Source organism: Argiope bruennichi, chromosome 1, assembly GCF_947563725.1.
Source record: "Argiope bruennichi chromosome 1, qqArgBrue1.1, whole genome shotgun sequence".
Taxonomy (NCBI): domain Eukaryota; kingdom Metazoa; phylum Arthropoda; class Arachnida; order Araneae; family Araneidae; genus Argiope; species Argiope bruennichi.
Window position 1 is genome coordinate 112,526,325 of NC_079151.1, and position 26,031 is coordinate 112,552,355.

Below are 26,031 nucleotides of genomic sequence, written 5' to 3' on the forward strand. Positions count from 1 at the left end.
AAATTATTTATTAAATGTTACATTTTTTAAAATTTTTTTAATGTAATTATATTTTTCCCTAGAGCATGCAGTTTATTTATTAGTTATATTATTTATCGGAAAAATATTCAATGATTATGATGGATTTTTGAAGCACTCATGTTTTATTTATTTATATAAAGCATTTTAATGTTTATTGTGAATGTTTATAAATAAATTGAAAAATACAAAGAAAATATCAATATTTTTCAAAAATTTCGAAGTCAAATAAATTACTTTTGAAATATTTCAAAAAAATTTCCCCACGGAAAAAAATATAGTTATTTTTATCATTTATTGATTTTAGAAATCATCAGTTTTTATATTCAAAGAAAACTCTATTTTCAATTATCAGTAATTTTTAATTTAAATAAATTATTTTAAATTTTTCTAATTGGATAAACAGAATAATAAAATTCTCTATGAATTTAAGTCCGTTCAAAAGATAGTTAAAAAAATTTCATTTCAGCTGCTAAGCTCTTAATTTACTGGATAATGGAAAAGATAATTAATTTTTCTACATGAGGTCTTGCAGAGTTTTTAATTTTTATCGATGAAGAGAAATTATTTTCTTTTAATATTTTTATTGAACCATTGCAGCTCAGCCAGATGAAGGTGAAGTATTTTCAAAAGAAATTTAATTTTTGGAAGTTAATGTGTTTTGTTTTTCTCTATTTAGAATTTTCTATTCGAAAACTGAATCTCGCAGGAATTAAATGAAAATTACTTAAAAATGCAGACGATAATTCTAAAGAGCTGTAAATAAAAACGAAGACATTAGCAAAATGCAATTAGTTGGAAAAAATAAGAAAAGAACATAATCCTCTTATATACCGCAGGGGAAAAAATGTTTACAATTAAAATTCCCCAAACTATTCAAATCCGTAATTACTATGTAGCAAGAAAAGTAATCCGGGAAAATGGAATACTGGAAAATATTTTCAATCAATAAATTTGTTTTCAAGGTTTTTTCGGATGTGATATTTTTAATAAGCAATATTAATTTCTATTTGAGGAAACTTTAATTAAAGCAGCTATCATTTTTCATTAGGAAAAAAAACCTTCGTTTTCTTAAAAATTCAAAACTACTCATTAAATAACTAATTAAATTATATGTAGATGAATAACGAAGAATGGTCATATTATTATTTGTAATTTGGCAGTAATCAAATATATTCGTGATTAAAAAAAGGAACATTTTCATTCTGAAACAAAACATGAGCCAGGAATTAAAAATCGAGGATTTTAATTAACCTCAATTGAAATGACTTTTTGATGGTCGTTTTTCAGCCATTTCGAAATGAAAAAAAATGACCTTCAAATGAACAGGATTAGAGAAAAACAGATGATCAGAGATCATTTTAAATTCTGAGAATTTTTTTATTTGCAAGTAAATGTCAACTTAAGAATCTATGTAACAATCTAATTTATAATATTTATAATTATACAGAATTTAAGATAATATTAAAAAACTATAACATAAATGTTTATTAATTAGAATTTTTATTTAAATTCTGATAAATACTCTAGAAGTGGCAATATCCTTTGTCGAGAAGTATTAGAATACTACGATTATTATCTAAATAATCCTATTTCGCAGAAAGGCGATTTTAAAATTATTTTTCTTAAATTAAAAGTCTTTTTAAAAGTCAATTTTATCAAATAAAACATTTCTTACTTTTTCTTTATTAGTAATTTATTATAAAAATTGTTTGAAAATCATGTTTAATAACTAGTAAATTTCTTTTCTTAAACGAATAAAGCAATACAAGGCGTATGAATTTACATTAGAGAATTTCAAAAATTAAACAGTATCTCGCGAATTCATGTCTAACTTTGAATTTACATTTTTTATAGTAATGATATCGACATAGATATCGTACTTTCATGTCAAAATTATAAATTATCATTAGATTAATCAAATGACAATTTAAAATTTTCTTCGCATTAAACACCTAGCATTGATTAAAATGATGAGTCATCATTTTTTTCATAGATTTGTCACTACAGTGTGTATTAACATATTTCTTAGCTAAAATGAGTTTTTCTATTATAGAGTTCAAAAAACATATATTTACTAATTTATTCTCAAGAGGGCACTTTTCTCAAAACTCAAAGTTTTTCTGATGCAACTGTTACCTTAAAATATTAATTTTATCATTTTGAAAAATACAAATTTTTCAAGAAAGACCAAGCTCCAGCTTCTGACTTGATTGGCACAAAGAAAAATCTGAAATCAAAATTCTTATAGAGAATTTTTAGATTTCTGAATATTGAAAAATCTTTCTATCCCTAAAGCCTAAATTATGAAGCCTAATTGAAAGACTTCAATAATTTAGTCCTTTGTAAAATTATTGAAAAATGTGAAACCAAAGATTTTAATAAATTTGCTATTAGTTTCGATTTTTATTACAAAATATTTTTAAAAATACGACGCTGCTTGGAGGTTCTTCTTATAGCGATAAAATATAAAATGCCTTTTCATGAAACTAAAATAAAATTATTACCGCTTAAAAGTATTTAAAATTAATGATTGGATCGTATTTAGATTAACAATTAGATAGTGCAGGCAGAACTATTCAGATATGTATTGCTTGGATTTTTAATTCAATATTTTGCAGCTCCTAAAATGATACACTATAAGGCCTTCTTTTTTGATGATCTGGACAATTTAATTTCAAATTTCAACACATTTTAAGCTTAATATCATGTTCATAATTTCTCTTTGTTTTTTCTTTTCAATAGTTTAATAAAATAAGTATGTTTTTGTTTTTTTATTATGACTAAAGACCGAACGTGAATCATATTTGTAAACATTATTATCTTCGAAAATACTCAGCGTTTATAAATATCATAATAATTGAGTGAAAGTAATGAAACAATATGAATAACTGAGTAAATTCAATGAAACAATATGACTATAACTGAATAAATTCAATGAAACAATATGACTATAATTTAGTAAATTCATTGAAACAATATGACTATAATTTACTAAATTCATTAAAACAATATGACTATAATTTAGTAAATTCATTGAAACAATATGACTATAATTTAGTAAATTCTATGAAACAATATAACTGAGTAAGTTCAATGAAACAATATGACTATAACTGAGTAAATCCAATGAAACAATATGACTATAACTGAGTAAGTTCAGTGAAACAATATATAGCCATGTCTGCATACTGTAGTACCCTCAAATAGCCGGATAAAAGAAAAATAAGTTTCGTGCCGAAATTTTTGCACTCGAAACCACTTAAGTGCTATCCAGTGGGCCCCACAGCAGAGTACCTAAAACTAAATATTTATTTATTCTTAAAAGCTCCCCTTTTATTCAGTTCTCTGCATCTAGCTAATTATTCTAAGTAAAGTGTTTATATTCTTCGATTATTTTATAATTTCTTAAAATGTGCATTTTTTTAAAAAAAAATATCTATAATTAGACTAATGACATCTTTTTAATCCATCTTCCTACGATTCTAGGCAGTTACCTATTCTGAAACCCGTCATTGCTTTTATAACGTTCTAATGTTTTTCATGTACTGATTCAACTTGTTTCTGTATTCATAAAATTAAATGTTTTAACTAGCAAAAGATTATTGATAAAAAAATTGCTACTGACCGTTACATGAGTAGCCATCAATGTTGATGGTAAGATGGGGTGGACAAATACAGTAGTAGGCGCTGTTGTCCAGGTCCAGATGGACACATAGGTAGTCACAACCGCATCCACTTTGGGCAGGAATAATAATGACAGACCCGTCTTCCGGGTTCGATCCTGGCTCCACGAGAGCCCGAATCGTGCCAGGCATCAAATACGACGTGCCACCCTGTCCGTTGTGGTACGGACTCTCCACTTCAGACGCATCTCCTCCTAAAACGGAAGAAAAAGAAAACGAATGTTTCAGTAAGTAATTCAGCGTTTACGAAGTTTGGATTTGGTTATGGATCTTTAATTAAATGACTTTTAATAAACTAGATATCCTAAATACTATATACAATTTTTTGAGTCCATTCATACTGTTTATCATACTACATTTAGGAATATCCATGTTGTAGCGGTTACATTAACTCTACCTTCTCTTTTGATACTACAGATGGCGCTACTTATTATAATCAAGATATATTTCCCATGATTCTCTTGGGGGTGATTATTAGATTGTATTCTAAGTGGATGTCTTGTTTTCTCGTGTTCGTTTTTGTTTTGTCTTGTGAAATGTGAAACTTAGAAAATAATTAAATAACTGTTCCTAAAACTCATCTATTATTTTCATATCCCTCATAATGAAGTTATAAAGAGTCTCGTCCCTCTACAATGTGAAATATACAGGCAAAGTATTAATGCATTTAGTGCTTTAAAAAATTGAAAGGCGATTCGAGCATAATCCGGAATATCATAGTATAATAATATTGTAAGCTTGATTCGTCTATCCTTATCTTGTTTTTAAAATTAATTCTTTATCATATAGATCAAATAAAATAAACATAAAAAATAAATATAAAATTGTCGTAATGTATGTGTTTATAAATTTAACTGCTGAAACAATAAAAAATTGTTACAAAATGTATTTAAAAGTACTTTTAAAAATTTACTAAAAATTTCAGAAATTTTCACTGAAGTATAAATGAAAAACCTATTTTTATTAATCATAGTGTAGAGAAAAAGAATTTATGAAATAATATGCTGTGAAGTAACTAAAAAAAAACTTGAAGTTTTGATTAATTTTTAATTAAAATTTTGAAAAATCCTTTTTTAATGTAATCTCTTAGATTATTTTAAAAAGTAAAACCAAATTTGGCAGCTGAAAATTAATTCTACGCAATATTTTGATTTTTTCATACCAAGCAATTATTTTATACACTTTGTGAGAAAAAAATGTAATTTAGAATACTCAGCAGTTCTATTTTAAGTTATTTCTCCGTCTAAATATAACAACAAAACATAAATTGATTTAATTATCTTTTAAAAGTTCAAAAAGTAAAGTAATGAGAATGATTTATAGTTACTTTATAATATTGCTTTAATCTAAGGAAGGGTATAGTACAATATTCTCCCGATTTGCTTCGTAAAAGCAGATGGCATATTGTTGCTCATAGTACAAAATGTCATTTATCAAATTCAGTTACCATTATACCATCATATCTTGAGTTATACTGTCAGAAATCACCAATTCCAGAAAGTAAAATGACTCTAAATGGTATAGTAAATAGAATGAATACGGTTTACGACTAATCGAAAATAAAAAACAAATCTTGGAATTCTTTCATACAAATTTAAATTCATTTTAATATTTAGCAGTTAATCCTTAATTACTAACACTTCATCAGCTTATTTAATTTAGCAGCTGTCCTGAGTTTGGGCATAGGCGATATGAAAGAGTGCCAAGCAATTTTAATATACGATTTTTAGACTATAAAAATTCATATTATTTTTAAAAATGCTTTGCTCGCTACTGTAGAATCAATCATGGCTGTTATGCCACTAAACACACACACACACACACACACACACACACACACACACACACACACACACACACACACACACACACACACACACACACACACACACACACACACACACACACACACACACACCTTTTGCAACTTTATTACAAAAGATAATATAATTAATAATCCATTAAATATAAAGGAATGAAACAAACTTGGAATGAAATACTTTCCTACTGATAAAGTTACAACTGTAGTAAATTAAAACAATGCAGTAAATTAAACTAACAAGAAAAACAGTCTGAAGAATTTTATATGTCCAGAACTAGTCGAGATCTTCCAAGACTGAAACTAAAAATATATATATGATAATGAAGAAAATTGTAGAATCTGACCACAAATCTAATTTCACATTTATTTAAAAAAATGTTATTTCTTCATTTAACTGCTCAACTTTCTAAAATATACAAATAAAAAGCAATATAAGGCTAAAAGAATAAATCCAATTTCGTACATCATGTTTCTCAGAATTTTGTACCTTTCTTCCAGCCTTGTTGTTTTAAGTGACCTGGAAGAACCACCAAAAATTACAAAAATGCAACTATGGAATGCATCAACGCATCTTTTGCTCAAACTTTGGTGAGATATGAAAGAATGTTTTATTCTCAAGAAGTGCATCTTATAAAGCTTTAATATCGTAGAGTTTTTTGGCTAACAAGAAAAACAAAAATGCGTGGGAAAAATATTTGTGGAAGAATATATTAAAGTTGGCAGGCAAAGCAGAAATATTATTTTTTGGTTGGCGATCGATGCTTACTACCCACGCCGCCCACGAAATTTCCATCTTTATTTCAAAAAAAGTAATCATCATAAAAAAAATGGAAAATATGTTTCAATCAAGAATATATATTTCAATCTATGTTTCAATTTTCACGTTTATTCTATTCATTTTCATTGTTCTGCCTAAAAAGAATTTTTTTTTCTTCTCAAGTAATTTCCGGCTGCATATACACAGTTTTCATTCTTTTATTTGCAGCATCATCTATTCAATAAAACAAAAACTTAATCATAAAAATGCATATATGTTGTCACAGAATGTTGAAAAAAAATTATTATATTAGAAAAATGGCCAAGAAAGAAAAAAGCAATTCCGAGAAAATAGTTTTATTTTCCATGAATATACATTATTTTTATGCCTTTTTTTGTGTAATATACATTATTTCTTGCGGGTTTTTTTCCCCTTTTAGCACAATTTTAATTCGTTTCATTGTATTGCTAAAATGAATATACATTATTTCAAATCAGTCTATGATTAAAATATTTATACGAACAATATGTCTTTTCAAATATTTTAATAAGACAGAAATTTGGTAAATTCAAATTTGTATGCCATGAATGGAATCTATTATAAAGAAATATATTTATTACGCAGCTTAATGGTAGGAATAATTGGAGCGAAATATATAATGAATACGGAACTGATTTATTATCATTTTAAATATTCAGTTAATGCTTTATAAATATAAATTAAATAAAATTAATTAATTAAAATTTTATAGCGCAAATAATTATTAGACGATTTCTTTTTTATTGTGTATTTGTGTCTTTACTCTTACATATATGAAGTATATAAAGAAAGTATATTTCTATCAACAAGCACAAAAGAAAATCAGGTGAAATGGTCTCCCAAAACTTTCTCGCATAATCTCTAATAAAGGCGTTACCCCCGAGAAAGTCTTGCATAGCATTAACATTCAATAATTACGAAATATTAACCTTTTTGTTTTCCTCAATTGATTGAAACAAAAATTTGATAAAAATATATACTTGTAGTCATAAAACACCATATCAAATTTGATATATTTAAGTTGTTGCGGTTTACATGTTTCTGAAAGTAAAGGCTGGCAGTCGGCCAACCATTGTTAAATTGGGCGGCTCACAATATGATAGGTGTCTACTCAATAGATGTTAAATCTGTGTGCCAAATTTTATCCATCTAGTTCCCTTTGTTTTGCAATTATCGTGTTAACTTATATTCAAAAAGCTCGGATTTGTTCGAAACAAATTTTGCTCAAAATTTGATACAAATCTACAGATTTGGTGTAAAGATCGTACACCAAATTTCAACTGTCTAGCTCAAATAATTTACCACAGATTGACAGACAGACTTATATTCAAACAGCTCGGATTTGCCTGGAACAAATTTTGCTCAAAATGTGATATAAATCTGTAGATTTGGTGTAAAGATCGTACACCACATTTCAACTGTCTAGCTCAAATAATTTGCCACAGATTGATAGACAGAAATATATTTTCCAAAACTGTATTTGTCGAGCTCGTAAAGGTCAAAAACTTGAGTTTGAATTTTCTCGAACTCGAATTCGAATTTTTTTAACGATTACAACGCTTTTTCTATACTTCGTATACCAGAAAGTAAAATTTCGAGGGAAAAAACCTCGAGATTACCTGCTCGAACCGCAAAAACAATTTTTGCAATTTTAACTGAATATTTGTGAAAATGGCAAGTGCAAAGCGGAACGAATTAGAAAGATGAAATTTGATATTTTCATATTTTGGCTACCTGTGTCAAATTTTCGCTAGGAACCATAAGCGACTTCTTTATTTCGATTGTTCTTTAATTTCTTCGTTATTGCGTATGTCAATGCAAACAATCAAAAGTGTAAAATTCTGTAACCTAAATTTTACTCCAAAATTTTTTATTAAATCCAAATTTCTAAATCATAAAAAAGACTTTTACATCGAAAAATTGAAGCGAGTCTGCAAAACAACATGCTATTGAAGTAGCTTTGTTACAGTCCATAATTCAAGTTCTGTTATTTAATGTTTATTTCCAATTCTCTAGTTAAATCAAAATTTCAAATTCTTATAAATAATTTTGAATAATTACATTTAATGGGAAATGCAAGTCTTTAAAATATTCATAGTTATTGAAATAGCCTTGATTCGGTATTCAAATAGCATTGTAAGCCGAAATTCACAACGAAAATTAAATCTGCAAGTCAAACATCCTTGTAATTACATTAACTCTAGGATTTTCCAAACAACACATTAATTCTCTGGGGACCAAATCTAATATTAACATCTAATCATTATCAAAGCATACATGCGAAACGAAACATTGCATTGTAAATAAATTCCTTAGATACTTTTCAAACAATGGATCAATTCTGATAAAATAATTATGACGCTAAACAAATGCATTGATTTTTCTTTGGTGTACTCGCCTGGATATGTAGGATCTATTTTGTAGACTTTCCAAAAATACGGTAAACAGATATATAGGGTATCAATCATACAAAAAATAAGCAATCGTTAATTAAGATTTGGGTCATGATTTTAATAAATTCCAAGCAAATAAGATAAGAAATCGTTGGAGGAATATTGACTTAATTTAACACAAGACTACCAAAAGCGACATATTTAATTTGATTTGAAAACGACTGTGCATATGCTGGAACTAAAATTGTTTCAGGATATTGGAAATCAAATTTTCATGAATACAGTTTCTCTCGGTTAGATATGTTCCACAATATTGCAAGTGATAATTTTCCCCGTGTTTTGTTTAATTACGTGCCAACATTGAGTTTAGAAAACAGTGGCATGTTTCAAAAGCACGATCAAAGGGGACATTGTTCTTATAGCATGTTTTGCGTTTAACTTCGTAATGTAGTGAGGAAAATCAAATTTTTATCCTGAACAGTATCTCGTCTAAGCGAATCATTGAATATTGTATCTTTGAGACACGTTACAAATTTGATACATGCCTACGGTTTAGGTGTCAGTACCAGGTTTCTGTTAAATCCTTAAGGACTTATTAGACAGTGCCAGTTTCGAGGTTCCCCCTCCAAGGCCCTCATTTTTTCACCTCTTATAGGTATATTTTAACAAAAAAAAATATTGATTTTCATTTAATTCCTGCAAAAACAATTCTTTATGAATCAGGACGGAATGAAACAAGTAAGCATTGAACTTCGGTCAATTTTCAAAAAGAATGGTTTCAGTATATTCCATTCAGATTTTTTTTTAAACTTAAATCTAAAATTAGTTTTGAATAAGATTTTTAAAAAATTCAAAACATTTTAAACACTGAAACAGCTTTTGTCAGAAAATGAACAGCCAGGTATCCAAGCAAATTTGGAAACATGAAAAATTCTGAAATTAATGCTCTGAAATTTAAACGATACTTCATTTTAATTTGAATATGTTTTAGTACAAGACTTTTATAAATCATATGAAAGTGCAAAATGAAACTATCCATTCAATTCCTAAATCTTAGCTACAAATGAGGGACCCTTTAAGATTCACGGAGCGTATATGCAGTTGCTGATTTTATCTATTTGACATTACAGCCCAAGTTAAGACTATAATTTTACTTATCTTGTTTCCATAATTAATCAGTAATTTTTACGTGTAATTAATAAATAATTATAAATCATAATTAATAAATCATTAATATAATTTCTTTATTTTAGTTATCATGCCCATCTGAACTCGGACAGACAGACAGTTTATTGTTTAAAGAATTTATTCCAAAACTTAGTAGTGATTAGCAATTTTGACATAAGGATAACATATTAAAATTCATCCACCTAGCATATTACTTTATTTAATTTATCGCGCTCACAAACAAAAGAATAGACATCTCATATACAATCAACCTGGAAACAAAATCGTTATAAAATTTAATGTGAGTCTATAATTCCGATTTTACTACTACATCCTGAATTTAATTACATGTTTTTATTTTCTTGAATCTTTGTATTAATTTGATTGGAAAGAAAATCGCATTTCCTTTACAGAGAATAAGTCCAAATTTCTCCGAGAGATTAACAGTTAAATGTAAAGAACGAGCAACAAATTTCATTTATCTGATTTTTGAATCGCATTAGTAGATAGAAATTCAGATATTGTTCTAAAATACTTTTACAGTAAAATCACGAAGTCGAATTCTTAGAATACTGGAATTCCTAAAGAATTCATTTTAACCTAGAAACCAACAAATGAATATGCTACGCTCGGGTAATACATTAAAATACACCCTGAAGCCTTTTAAGAATGAATTTCTTTCAAACTTTATTAGATCCGTTATTTATGTTTCTACTCTAGTTTCTAATTTATTTCAATTGACGCTTTAACGCACAGCATGATTATTAAATTGATTAGAAATTTTGTACGTAATTGATAGATTGATGGAGATTTGAGGATTTTTAGTTACGGAGGCATCTTGAAGGTAAATACTGCGGAAAAGTGATTAAATAAACAAACCCAAAGTAAATTAATATTAAGGAAGAGAAATAAATTAAGAAAATGATGATAAAGCTTTTAATCTTCAAATTCTTCCCATGGCATACCGAAAAATATAGGAATTGAAAAAATAAAAGAGATATTACATTATTTCTTTATAGAAGGACATCATTTTTGCAATGCGTCTCATGTCATGACTTTGAGAAGATTTCTGCATAGATGATAATGGAATCTAAAGCCCACATTCATTCTTGTTTTGTTAACATATACTATCGCAAAAGTGTTAAATTATTAGAAAGATCGTGATTAGCAATCATATGAAATAATTAAGTTATAATAATAATAATGAGTAATTAATACATATAAAAAAATAAGAATCATAAGTACAAAAAAATAAAAAAAAATTAATTAAAATTCGAAATAATAATGAAACAACAAAATAAATTGAGCAAAGAAAATTGACAATTATAACATAAAAATATTACATTATTCTATAAAGTACGATTTACAATAATTACGTTTAAGTATTAAGTAGTGAATAAAATAAAATTATTCGAAACAAAGATAGTCGATATTCATTTGAATGATGAATGGAAGATAAATTAAGGAAGAAAAAAAAAGGATAAAGAATGAAAGGAAAGATGAAAAAGGAAAGAAAGGTTGGAGAATAAAATATATAAGTCATTAAAAAATTTTAAAAATGTAATAAAAATTAGTTTTTATACAAAAAATTACTTTTTTTAAAAAATTAAAGAAAACCCACAATAGTCACCAACAAACAATTTTTTCTTGCTCAACATTTCAATATTTTTCTAAGATATCTTAAAACAGTTTTACAATTTTCTGTTCCCTTCTTTCAAAGTCCATCTGCCGAAAATATAAATTAATAATATTATGTGTGATTCGTAAATTTTTTTGAAGTCATAATAATTGGATAATGTCATCTAAATTTAAAATTAGTATATTTCTGCAAATTTTACAGATAGAAATATGAAATTTTGCATGGGCATGGACGAACATAGGTGAAGCGTTTATTAACTAACAGCCTTACTCTATTGGCTGTCAATTAATAAACGCTTAATAAAATATTAATTTTTTTAACAATTTTTTTATATCAACTTCTACAGTAATCAAAGTGTTTTCACACAACTGGTCATTCTATTTGAAGAAAAAAAATTGTGATTTGGAAGTATATACCTAGTTGCAAATATATAGGGAAGTAATATCTTGTTACCCTTTTTTTAACACCCTGTATAAAATATTGATAAGAAAGATAAAAAAAATTTCTGCCATTTATTTCTGATTGAGAATGTTTGAATAAAAGTTCTATGGTTTCTGTGATATTTAATAAAATTAAATTATAAAATATTTTTGTAGGATATATTAAATTTTTTTGAAAATAGAAAATAGAAATTTCAAAATAGAAAAATATTGTTCCGAATATCATTATTAAAACAGGGTATTAGAGGTAAAAGTAATATTAAATTCTGAAATATCATTTCATATGGATAAAATTTATTTCGTTAAATTATAGACTGGCATAGAAACTAATTGAAATATAATAAGCGGAATATATTTCAAAAATATATTTTCCAGGAAAAACGCTTTATTTTTATTCGATATTTCTATACCTGCGAGAGGCAAAATATTTTATTCTATGCACTTCTCTTTTTAAAGTGGGTTCTATATTTTCCAACATTCTTGTTTTCATTTGTATATAACAGGTATCTACTGGTTTGAATACGCCCACTTGCAAAGAAATAAATAAGGCTTGTAAATTTAACAAAATATGCAAATATATATTTTATTAGAGAATATATTTCATTTCGATGCATTATCAGATTAAAAGCTTAACAAGAATGTCTTCCCCGTATTGAAAAAAAAAATATATTCTCCAAGATACAGCTCGAAGAGAGGAAAAATAAATCTGTAATGCCTACGAAGAATAATAACTTACAAAACGGAGCAAATAAACCCTAATGCGAAAGGAAATAGATTCACGATAACGGAGAAAAAATATCTATCGCCATACGAACAAATTTTAAAATTCTCCCCAAAGCGATCCAAATAAATAAAAGTCCCGCATATCCATTCAATCCCATTATTCATTCCCAAATACTCAGCGAATAAATGAATTTCTCCGAAATAACATATCAATAAAAAACTCTCTAAGGAAAGACTGCAGTATTAACTTGTGAAATCAGCGTTGCGTTAAAGAATCGAAGAATAATCTCATGTAAGAATGAAGATGTGAGAGAAAGACAGTTATAATTAAATTGACATTTGCTCCTTCCGCCATAAATCCAATTAAGGAGGGAATGAACAGTTCTTAATCTTTTTTTTTTTTTTTTTTTTTTTTTTTTGTAAATCACTGAAGATTTTGTGGGGAATAGAGTTGATTAGTTGAGGTTCCCTACGATGGTCGGGAGATAATTATTTTGGAAAAGACGGTTTGACGTGTAATAATCCAAGTTGCGTAGCTTTTGACATCTTGGAATTGAAATAGTGGGGTGAAATATGGAACATCCTTCCTTTAATTCATTCTTCTTGTAATTTAGCTTTAATATGCATCACTTTTGATAACTATTTCGCTGTTGAGTTATTAACAAATTTCTGGTCTGTTTTTTTAGTCGTTATATCCAATTAAAATTCAATTATTGTTTTGAAATATTTTTCTTATCTATATAGACTGGATTTAGTTGGTTCAATTATGGCATGAAAGAAATTTAATATTCTTGAAAGGCTCTGGGACAGACAGGCGTTTATAAAAACAGAGGAATTGTTTACCGAGTTTTTTATGAAAATGATTATCTAAATTATAATTTTACATGGTTGATTTTGTCTACAGTCAACTCATTTAATATGTATTTTGCTGTTTGGCTGAAACTTTGAAAGAATTCTATTTAAACTTCGTTATTTAGTTGAAATTCCAATTATAATGAAATCAGCATGTACAATATTATAAGCTAAAAAACTAACGATCAAAATGATTTTTTGGTTAATGGGATGCAATGGTTCAATACTCATTCCATTAGCCAAAATTGCATTTTTTTTTTTTGTTATTGTTACTATTTCAGGTGTGAAATTTTTTTTTGTTATTGTTACTATTTCAGGTGTGATTTTTTTTTTTGTTATTGTTACTATTTCAGGTTAATATAAAATGAATTGTTATATTAACATGGTAGTGTTTATAGGCTTGCATACTATCTGTTAATTGCGTTACTCGTCATAAATATTATATATATATACATAATTATTTTAATTTAACACCAAAGTTTTCTCTCGTATCTATAACTTTTTAAGAGAATTTCCTGTTATTTTCTCGATTCTTATTCTCTCGATTTATTAATTTATTCAAAGATAAATTAATAAACAAGACATTTCATTTAAAGATTGTCAAACTTTCAATGGCTTTATATAACTGCCATTTAATATATATATATATATATATATATATATAAGAAAAAGAAATTGGAGAATGAAATGGAGATCAACATTCCAATAAGAAAATTTTCTAAATTGCTACCTTCTCCGTGTGTGCGCGTCTGTTTTTTAAAGCTTTAGTATCAAGGTACTGAATATTCCAAAAGAAACTAATAATAATTTAAAACTTGAGTCTTAATAGAAATATCGTCAAGTCTCATATACATTCGAGAGTCTTCATTTGGCCGCCCACGTCGCCAAATTCGTCATGAAATCATCAAATGGCTAACAAGTTTATCGCCAAGACGGGCTTAAATCCAACTGACATATACCCAGCAACCGTTAGAAGTATCAGTAAAACTCTTTTCCTTATTATGACATTAATTGCACAGGAAAGCAATGTTAGAGATTAGCAATATTATATTCTTCATTAATAACCGCATCTTGTGATTACTAAATTTCCAGAGGTACTTCATGAGTACCATATAATAATATCTATTTATCGTTGAGAAATGGAGGCAATCGTGCTAAAAGTTGATCACTTGACAGAAATATCCTTTTTGGCGCAGCATGGCCATGTCTGGACTTTGTGCCACTAAAATACAACTCCAATCCAATTCAATCCGACAGAAATATCTTCAGATCTCAGGAAACTAGACTTCCTGTAATTCATTTATTTAAAAATTTGCCATATTAACATGCTGCAAGAAAATATCCGGATGATTTTCGTGCCTTGTTACAATTATGCATCCTAAACAAATATTACTATATCTTTTGGGGAAATATTATGCCATTTAAACTTTTGTCAGATTATAGGGATGACATCTGAATAGTTATTTTCAATTTTACACATGTAATGCGATAAATATTTTCAGCGTAGCAATTAGGATAATCAAATTAATAGATATTTTCTGAGCAGAAATGTATTCAAAACGCGAGTAATTATGCATTCTGTAATTAAAGAATTAAAAATGCCAAGTATTTACATGTTACCAGAAGATAACCAAATATTTCATACCTCTGGGACAATTATATCTAAACCAATATAATTATGGCATATGACCGAGATTTAAATGCCAAAGTTTTAAACCTTGCTTAAAGGCAATATTTCAGCCATTGTTTCCATTCCAATGCATCTCATTCAATATTTTCTGAATGGCAGTCAAGGCAATCAAATTAATAACAATTTAGTGAACAGTAGTATTTTCAGATTGCAGACATCTTTCTGTTCTCTAATTATCTTAAGAACCAAAGTTTTCTCTCGTATTCCTTTAATGAGAATTTCCTGTAATTTTCTCGATTCTGGCACAAATGCCTCAAAGATAAATTAATAAACAAGACATTTCATTTAAAGATTGTCAAATTTTCAGTGGCTTTATATAACTGCCATTTGATATATAACAAAATCGTCATAACTTATGGAAACTTATATATGTAAGTCATGTTTCCGTAACATGGTAATCGTAGCATGTAATATCCTAACATAGAATGTTGTTTTCTGAATCAGTATTGTCATTGGCATACTCCTGTTTGACTGTAACTAATAATAGTATAATTTAAAAAGATCCGAAGTAAAAGCTATTTTAAAATAATTAAGATATGTTATTTTATAATGAGTAAGTTAACCTTCAAATATTTGCATAGGCTTTAAATCAAGTAATTAAACCGAAACATTGCTGCATAAAGTTTATGTATTTAGTATATATAAAATCTGCAGTACTGCAGAATAAGATCATAATGCTATCAGAGAATTTGAGATCTCAATTAACTGACGCATATTGCAACGCAGTCATGAAACTATGTTTACAATGTTTATTAAAATCTACAGCATGTTCCATAATTGCTTCCATTAATCAACATCTAGCTCGTTTGGAAAATTGCAACGTATTTTAATTAGATTGCTTCAAATAATGCTGGTCATCTTCTTTATTGAATAATTATTTTCTAAATACGTCTGAGATTAATTTCTCTGATAACTTAAAACAATTACTAATGGGAACAATTTATCACTCTTAAAATGGCAGGAAAATGTGTTCATTAAATATATATATTCGATTTCGTTGATTGTGTGTAAGCCAAATATTCTATACCATTTAAGAGAGGTTTCGTTGGACCAAAAGTGATTTGTGCGATTATTGTTTCTCTATTAAATTTTATTGGAATGGCATCGCAGTGGTAAACAGTTACAGAATGGTGAAAAATAACAATCGTGAACGCTTTTCTCTGCAGACTTCTCCGGTGTTTTTGATAAATTTATACAATCAATATTTAAATACCCCCAGAAAATCAAATGAATCAAATAAGCATTAAATACTATAAACACAATAATTTTATGATAAAAAAATCAGATAAAGCCCACAAATTGTCTCTATATAAGACTATTAAACAATTACCAATCAGAAGACCAGTGCTCGCCAACATTGGACAAAAGCTGTCCACTTCCACAAAATACTGCATGAAGTTGTGGTGAAAGCTTATAAGCCAGTTAACAGCTACGCTTCCCAAGCAATTGCTTTTGTATCGTGGTCTTGTTACTGGACAGCGAACGACAAGATCCCAGGTTCTATCCCCGCTCATTCCAACTCGCTACATTGGTGACCTCGGACGATGAACCTTCAATCTTCGTACAGCTGTTGTGGCGCCATCTACCCGCAACCAAAGTCGTCAGACTCACTTGACGCAGCAACAGCATCAGCATCAGCAACCACTCACCCACACACGCTCGCCATTGTACACGCTTGGCGCTACTCAAATGGGTACAGGCGGAATCAACGGTTAGTACATCACCACTTAATAGCCATATCGTTCGGCTCACTGGAGGGAGAGTCTGTGATGAAAGCTTATAAGCCAGTTAACAGCTACGCTACCCGAGCAATTGCTTTTGTATCGTGGTCATGCTTCTGGACTGCGAACCACAAGGTCCCAGGTTCTATCCTCGCTCACATCGCAATCCGCTACGCAGTCTTCAAAATATACAACAACATTTTTGAATACTTATAGTTTTCGAATATACAAGGAAATCATAATTAAAATACAGCAGTTCAAAGTTACCATTACTCGCAATCATTCATCAGCAAAATGCTAGACATTTAAACATTTAAAAGATAACCAGTGAGGTTGGTTTCGCCAACATTTTTTCGCATACTCTTTAATAAACTTATCATGTCAGAAAACACCTTATGTAGCATCTGTGTACAATAGTTACGAAATATATACTTTTTGGGTGAATTTAGGAATTTTACTGAATCTGTCGTATCATTCTTGTAGAGTATTTTGATGATTAATCTTTGGTATACAGTTAATAATATCAGAAAAACGAATTATTCTTCAGACACCTTTTTTTCAAATCGATTGGAACAAAGTTTCGACACGAAACTGCACTTGTAGTCACAATATCCCATACCAAATTTGATGTATTTAAGTCATTGCGTTTTGGAACTATCGTGTTTCAAGTTTCTGAAATTACAGATAGACAAATGATCAACACTTTGTTAGTTTTGACTGAAAATTTGACAGGTGTCTACACCATTAATGTTAAATCTGCGCACCAAATCTTATTTATCTGGCTCTCTTCTTTTTGTAGTTATCGTATTAATTTATATTCGAATAGCTCGGCAGCTTCCTCTGAACAAATTTTACTCAAAATTCGATAAAAATATGTAAATTTGTTATAAAGACTGAATATTAAATTTCAACTGCCTATTTCAAAGCGATTTTGAATTATCCTTGTCACAGACAGACAGAGGGACATTTACAAAACTGTGCTTTTCGAACTCAGGGAATTCTAAAAGGATGAGATTCGTCATAATATCTAGTTGAATTTTTTTGACGATTACTATACTTTCTCTATACTATGCATATGAAAATATTTCTAATATTTCTCTATACTACTTCTAATATTTCTCTATACTTTACTCTTTTACTATACTTTCTCTATACTATGTATACGAAAATATTTCTAATATTTCTCTATACTTTACTCTTTTCTCTATACTATGTATACGAGAAAGTAGAAAGAAAATTATGGGCAAAATTCAAAATATGGGCATTAGAAGTTGTAGAATAGTAAGAAGTCGTAATATACCTAAATTTTTTTTCGACATTTGGAGTTTTTTTTCCTATCTGAATCTTCTTCCCACCATTTATAGAGTATTGATTTGTGTCTTTAAGCTTTTTTGTTATATCTGTTGCATGAAAATATTTTTTTATCAAGAGCCTGAAAAAATTATAATTTTGGGAAAGATTATGACCGTTCATTTACCATTCATTGCACATTATTAGAATCCAGAAAATTTATGCAGAAAATTTAGAACATCGATATTTCTTAGCATCTCTTAGAAATCGATAATGTGGTAACGAACAAAATGGTAGCAAACACCGCCTCAGAACAGATTATGTTTGTTAGAATAAAATTCAATGTACATCGTTAAACTCATGAAACTTTAAGCATAATAACAAGACCATCATTTACTATAATTTAAACATTCCTAAACTCATGGCCAAACGATAAGCAGGTAAGAATCCGTCTTGGAGCGGATTATGTTCGTTAATTTGTCTCCTTTTATATACCACCAATTTCAAGAAATGTATGCACAGCTACAAGAATTTTGTTCATTAAAACTTAAAAATCAACCTAACGAATTCAAATCCCAATCTAGAGGGACGTGTATTAAGATATGACAAATAACAAGAAGCAGCAATTGATTAACGCATAACAAACGGTGGGGGAGGTGGATGCCGATGGAACAAAAGAAGGATTACCATTTATGTTCGTTATTAATCTAGCCCTGACAGGAGAGGAAAGAGCAAAAAAGCGAGTACGGACAGCTTCATTGATTACTTGGCAACATTGTCATTAAGCTACTACAGAAAGGGGGATTAGTCTTCCGCCAAAGAAAAAAGTGCAGGTTGTGGGGTGAATTATTTTATCTTCATTAGAAGGAAGTGTCGGGGGTATTTTAATTTCATTATCTGCTTAAATTAAATCAATATGCATCGTCTCTTAACGAAAATACGGTGGTGGCCAAAATTGTGGACACTTTTGAAAATTTTAATGTTTTCTAACTTTGTTTGCTTATAGAAAATGTAAAGTGTCATAAAATGCAAACTCTTGCATATCATTTTAAAGAGAGTTTAATGCTGATTTCAATACCAAAAGTAAAATTCAAATATTTGTAATACAAAAAAAGTAGAGAGGCAATAATTATCGAGATATATTAGATGCTGATAGCTGCAGTGAGTTAGTAGGGTAGTCTTTATTTTTTATTACAGCTTCAAACTGATGGTTCATTGAGCTGACAAGAGTTTTAAGCTCTTCCTTTAATTGCCTGATGCCAGAAAACAATTATAGCCTCAATTAATCCTCTTTTATTTGATGAATGCTTCATATGTATAAGAGTTTTCAAATGGTGACAGAAGTTGTCATAACATAACAAAAGATAAATAAATGATGCATTGTTGGGAAAGAGATTACTGATGGAAGGTGTAAATTTTGGCTCTATTAATCTGTCAATGCATTTTCTTGCATTTAATGTCCGAGCGATAACATGAAAGTGACCAATATCGTCTGCTGACATGCATGACAAAATCATAACACTGAGTTCTTCTTAGTTGTCTGAATGTAGTCAGAATGTAGCTCTTAGCATATTCTATGTCTTACATATTTTCGCCATCACTACCGAATAACAATATCTCTATTTCATGACTACGTATAACTTTTGACCATTCATCATCTGCCCAATTAATGTGTTCCTTTGCCCACTGTAACCTTTTCACACACTGCTGTAAATTGAGATAAGGATTTTTTCGTTGAATTCTACCTCTTAGTCTAACATCTAATAATATTCTCCTGATTGTTCTTGAACTGACATAAATACCAGCATCATTCAATTGGTTTCTGGTGGCCGCTGAAGACATTCTTCTATCTAGGATATATAGTCTTTTTATTCTTCTGTCATAAATAGATGTGACGTACCTTTTTCAGCCATTTCCTGCTTCGTTTTTATTGAATTTGTTTCCTGATATCGTAAACAAGACTTTTGGACTCCAGGTGTAGTTATTGAACCGTCCACCTGTCTTGCAATTTCAGCATAGGAAAACCACATTTTTATAACACAATAATCTTAGTTTTCTTTGTAGCCTTTCAATCTATTTTTTTATTTGATTTCACTGCTTCTTGACTAAATATTAGAAGTATTTTCAAAAAATTACAACTATATATTAAAAAGTGTAACAACATTTCTAAATTGCAATTTGATTACATAAAAAAACAGTATTCCTTCTACAGAAAAAAGCACAGTAATGACTTGTTCCAATTTTAAACATGATGTCAGCTTCTTCTGGAAGTTAGTTATTAACATTTGATTGCTTCCCAGAATAGAAACAGTGATTCGTCAGAAAAGTTAGAAATTACAGTCCACTTCAACACTGTGTTTGTTATTCAGATTAAAGTAAAAATAACTTTTTGTAATGCATATATTTGAATGTTGCTTTTTGTATTGAAATCAGCATTAAATTCTCTTTAAAATGATATGTAAGAGTTTGCATTTTGTGAAATGTAACATTTTCTATAAGCATACAAAGTTAGAAAACATAAAGATTTTCAAAAGTGTCCACAATTTTGGCCACCACTGTATAACACTATTGGGAGAAAAAAAAAAAAAAGATTAACAATTTCAATTTCTCCATCAGGAAGCATATACAGGCTTTTGGGAAAAAAAGAAGCAGATTTGAAATATTTATTTCGTTATGAACAATAATAGCCAGAGACATATAGGATAGGCCATTGTACATATATTAAAGTAAAATTAAATGTTTTATTTCCTGTATTCACGTAATTCTGATTAAAAAAACGGCACTTGTATGTTTAAGAGAAGATGGCGATCCTCAGGGAAAATAGTTTTGTGTATGCTTTGCAGAAATGAATAAGAAGGAGTAGATTTAAAGAATTTTTTTCTAATGAACTACAATTTATATAAACACATGGCACATTATTGGACAGGAAAAAAGCTCAAAAATTTATTCTATGAATTCAATATGAGTTGTATTTGTTATGTTATAAACGTTAAATCTATAGTCTAATTCTTGTCACACATAAAGTAATTGTTCCTTGATTGTTGATATTACTGCTAAAATAATCTGCTAATTTTTTTTCAATAACGATATATAGCTGAAGTATCGCAATCTTCAAAATATTGATCTCTTGATCATTTATTTAACTTACACGTTCGCAATCATGTATACTATGATTATAAGTTTCGAACGTCTTGCGCAATTGTTTTTATTTACTTTGAATCTGATATTCCAATACTCACATTAAATAATACCGCCCTAGATCTTAGAAATTCTCAGCCCACAAAAACTATTTTTGGGGGGGATTATGTTTTCCTCTATCATAGAAAATATTAAAGATGGCAACAACGGTACAACGATTCGCCGGTTTCCCATTAAATTACTCATTGTAGCCGCAAATTGCTACCGGTAATTCTGCAGTGTTTCCACCGATAATTTTTCAAATTATGTATTGACTACACCTCTTTAAACGTATTCGTTCAGAAGGGATTGTTACAGGGGAAAAAATCCTTGCAAAAAGAAACAAACAATAAAAAAACACTTGCGATATACATAGGGTTAAAGAAAATATTAAGAATGACGATAGAAGTACGAGACGGTGGAACCTTAGCAGATGGCACGCATATACTTTTTATAATCTTATAAGCATCTTTCCCCCAAGGGGGTAACTCAAATATTGAGATAAGAAGCTTCCGGCATGGTGGTAAGTGTTCGCCGCCCTTGTGGATATAGAAAGGGTGTGGGCTTGGCTACATTTCTACCGATAACGGGATTTGCCTCCTATGGGAGGAGTTGTACCGTGGCTAGTGATAGCTCTTAGGACTTAACCATAGTTCTCGTCAATGCAATGTTCCAATCGTTTAAAATTTTCGGAATGGTTCCTTCGAGACGGATTAGACTTTGTGGTTATAAGAACATGTCGGGACTCCGGTTATCAAATGCCGATAACTGTTATAGAGCTTATTCTATTTAACTCTTTATTACGATAGTTGCAACCTCCAGAAAAAAAAATGTGAAAGTAAAGATTTCCTTAGCGGCATTGTTTAAATCCGACGTCAGTTATTTACAAGGTAAATTGCAATGTTAAATATTTCTTTATCTATAGAATATAGAATATAAGATTATATTTTCCTACTTGGCCTTTCCCCTTATATTGTTCTCAATTATCTCTGATAATTTTTATAGTTAGATAATTAGAAAAAAGAATCCTGCATTTTTCATTCATTTTGAATAATTTGTTATATACTGGGAAGTGATATAAAATGTAGGAACGCGGGAACCTTCCATCCCTCCAATGTTGTTCATTATTTTATGCTAAATTAACAACTGACATTTTTTTTAAAAAAAAAATCGACTTTCATTGATATGAGCTTTTAAGAATGCAGTTTGGTTATTAATAGCGGTATGAGGCTGTTTAATGTCAAGTATGGAGAAAAGCACAAATATTATGTATTATTAAATGTTATTATAAATAAAATGTTTAATATATTAAAATATTATTATAATTTAATATTAAATATATTAAATGTTATATATATTATGTATATATTAAATATTATTAAAAAGAAAATAATATGATATTGAGAGTGAAATCTGAAATTTAATAATTATTTCCTTTCAATAAAAAATAAAAAAATGGGAGTTGTGGAAATGGAGGAAGTAACTTATTTCGAATAATCCATGGTTGAATTTTCTATAAATATGTAAATTTTGATCGATTATAAAGGAACTAAAAATTTCACTAATAATTCATTATGCAAATGTGGAGATATTAATTAGAATCTTTTTTAGCTTTCTTCAATAAAAAAAATCAAGCAATTAAATATTAATAAAACAATAAAAACGGTTTGAATATCATTTCAATAATGAAATCCATTGTTTAAAATTATACGGAAGATATTTTTTTTTGAAAACTATCAAAATTCGGAAAGAATTTGCTCGACAATTAGTTATATATCATTAAAAGAACTGTAAATTTAGTTTTACAATATTTTAAGAAGCCGCAGTTAAAAACATCAAAATTTCCCTCACTTTTTAACAAATTAAAATTTTAAAACTGTCGTTTCGAGGTGCACGTTGTCGGCTGCCAAAGTATATATGTGGCAGGTCCATAGCTCTAGGTCAAATGGGTTAGTCTTTATAGCACTCACACACACACACACACACACACACACACACACACAAATTTATTTTTTCATGCATAGAAATTAATATAAATAATACATTCATTCCGTTTTAAAATGTAAATCATGCAAAAAATTAAAAAAAAAGACTTACATAACAATAATAATTTTCACTGGAATTAATTATAAAAAAATGATAAATTAAAAAAAAATATTTATCAAAATCTGTGACATGTTCGATAGCCTCAGATAAATGAATTAGTCTATATAGCGCATTCATCATAACAATCATCTTTAATATGAGAAAAAATTTATATAAATAATACTTTATTTACGTTTTGAAATGTAAATTATACAGAAAACTCAAAATAACGACTCGCATGATAATAATCTTCACCGGAATTGATAATAAAAATAATAAGTTTTAAAAGTGTCAAATATTTTAATCAAAATTTCTAATAGGAAGCTTTCTTTTTGCCTGTTTCCTTTCTTCCTTCAATAATTGCAGAAACGAAGAATTTTTAACTACTTAATATTAAATTAAATTCAAATCAATTTAGTCATGTGGTTCTTTGAAATAATTAAGCGGAAGTACTATATTTCTGTTTACAATAAGACAAACAACCTAATTCCGAAAAGCATTAATAAGGAATTCGAAAAATATCAAAACAAAAATAATTTCAACAATGGAAATTTTCAAGTCAAATTCAATCTCATTAAAATTCAATTCTTTGAAACAAAAAAATAAAATAAATAATGGTGATTTTCGTTTGAAAATGCACTATTCGCAACGCTAATGGCAACTCTCGAAATTTTATTTGTTTAAAGCTTTTGCAGCATTGTCTCAAATGCATAAAAAGAATTCTGTTGAAACTCTCAAATAACAAATAATCCCAAAGGGATGTAAAAATTATTTATTTTCAAAAATGCTTTCATTCGTGTTCTAGAAGTGCGCGTGGGATGCTTAATTTGACTGGAGATTTCTTTTTTTTTGTAAGTGAATTCGATTCAAGCCTTTCTATTCAAAATTCTATTTTAAGATATTCAAATGCGCATATCCTCTTTTATTCGAAAAGAACATATTTTTGTTTTATTTATTGAAATATAGAAATTCGCTCTTATGTAGATTCCTATTTCTCTTGCGTTTGAAAAATGAAGTCCATATGTCGAAGCAGAAATAATTGCTCGTTATATTTAAACTATTTTTTAAATTTACATTTTGATTGAAAATGTATTTTTGAAATTCTACGGAAATGTGCATTATTGAATCCGTTAACATCGCCAATAATACCAATGCCCAAAAGCAAGATGGTTACTATTGAAATGATGATCTCCATATGTCGAAGAAATAATTGCTCGTGATATATAATTTATTTTTAAAGGTATATATTGATTCCAAATGTACTTTTGAAATTCTATGAAAATCTGCTTTATTGAACTCGCTCACGTCGCCAATAATGCCAAGTCGCCAATGACCAAAAGCAAGATGGTTGCTATAGAAACGATTAAATGAAGCATTCGCCGAAAGGTATCTACCTAGCGGAATTATTTAGTTTGATGTTTAAGCCGCCATATTAAGAACAAACTTAAAAGGCACTTTAAAGTGTATTTCAGTCAAAAATTCTATGGAGAGCAAAAATAAGATACATACTTTAAATAGGAGCGCAAACAATTTATCATATTAGGGGGACTATATCATTCTCGAGAATAGTTGTTGATATAAAAATTTTCTAGAGGGCTTTTGGACTTAATGAAAAGCACCAAATCGGCCAGGAATAAAATGTTTGGAACTAGAATGCGTCGTTATGTGCCTTATTTTGAATGTAAAATTAGAGTTGATATTTTAAAAATCTAGTTAATTTCGTAAAAAATAAGCGAAAGTATGAGTACAAATCATTACTGAAAACTTCCATGATTGCCATGAGATTATATATATATATATTAAAAGTTTAGCAATATATAACACAACAAACCTGAAAGTATATTAAATTTTGGCAATATGTATTCTAACAAGCCTCATGTTTAGTAACATAATATATTTTAATTTTATAAACAAGCCGTCTTTTCTCGACTGTATAAGAATGTATAACGATTAATGTTCAAAACAATATCTGTAAAGAAGAACTCAAGACGGTGATTTACAGGATATGAATGAAGTTTTTTATCTTTTAAAGTAAAATTAAATGTGTAAGATCAAAAAGAGATAAATTTTAAAAATAGATCAACTGTATTCATTTTCCCACCTATCTGATTTCGATCAAAAGTTTCTTTTTATCTAACAATCATATATAATCCGATCAACAACTTAAAAGTGATCAAACTTATGGCAGCATTTCTTCCAAACTACAAAATATTATCGAATATCTTGAGGGCGGGGGTCATGTCCCTCGTGACTCTCCCCTCACATCTCCCCCCTGATTTTAAAATACATAAATAAAATGCGTTAATATTTGATTTTTAGTGTATTTTAATATTTGTATAGAAATTCTCTAATCGCAATATCGCTTTCACGTTTTGCTTAACAGTTTTATCCAGAAATACACCGTAAACATTTCTCGTTAAAGCCTAGTTTTGACGTCAATTTTAAATTCTGATTTTATTTGGATGTCCATTAGTCCCATTTAATGGTTCATAAATATAAGAATAAAAAAACTTCGCCCGTGTGTGTGTGTGC

At 28.7% G+C, this 26,031-nt stretch overlaps 1 protein-coding gene across 2 annotated transcripts in view; it reads right to left on the reverse strand.

Moving 5' to 3' along the window:
• The window catches only part of LOC129978667 (leukocyte tyrosine kinase receptor-like), a 227,768-nt gene that overhangs the window by 40,743 nt on the left and 160,994 nt on the right, over positions 1-26,031 (reverse strand). For both annotated transcript variants that reach the window (XM_056090653.1, XM_056090654.1), the window contains exon 16: positions 3,647-3,898. In XM_056090653.1, the coding sequence (XP_055946628.1) occupies positions 3,647-3,898 (252 nt within the window). The remainder of the gene's footprint in view (positions 1-3,646; positions 3,899-26,031) is intronic.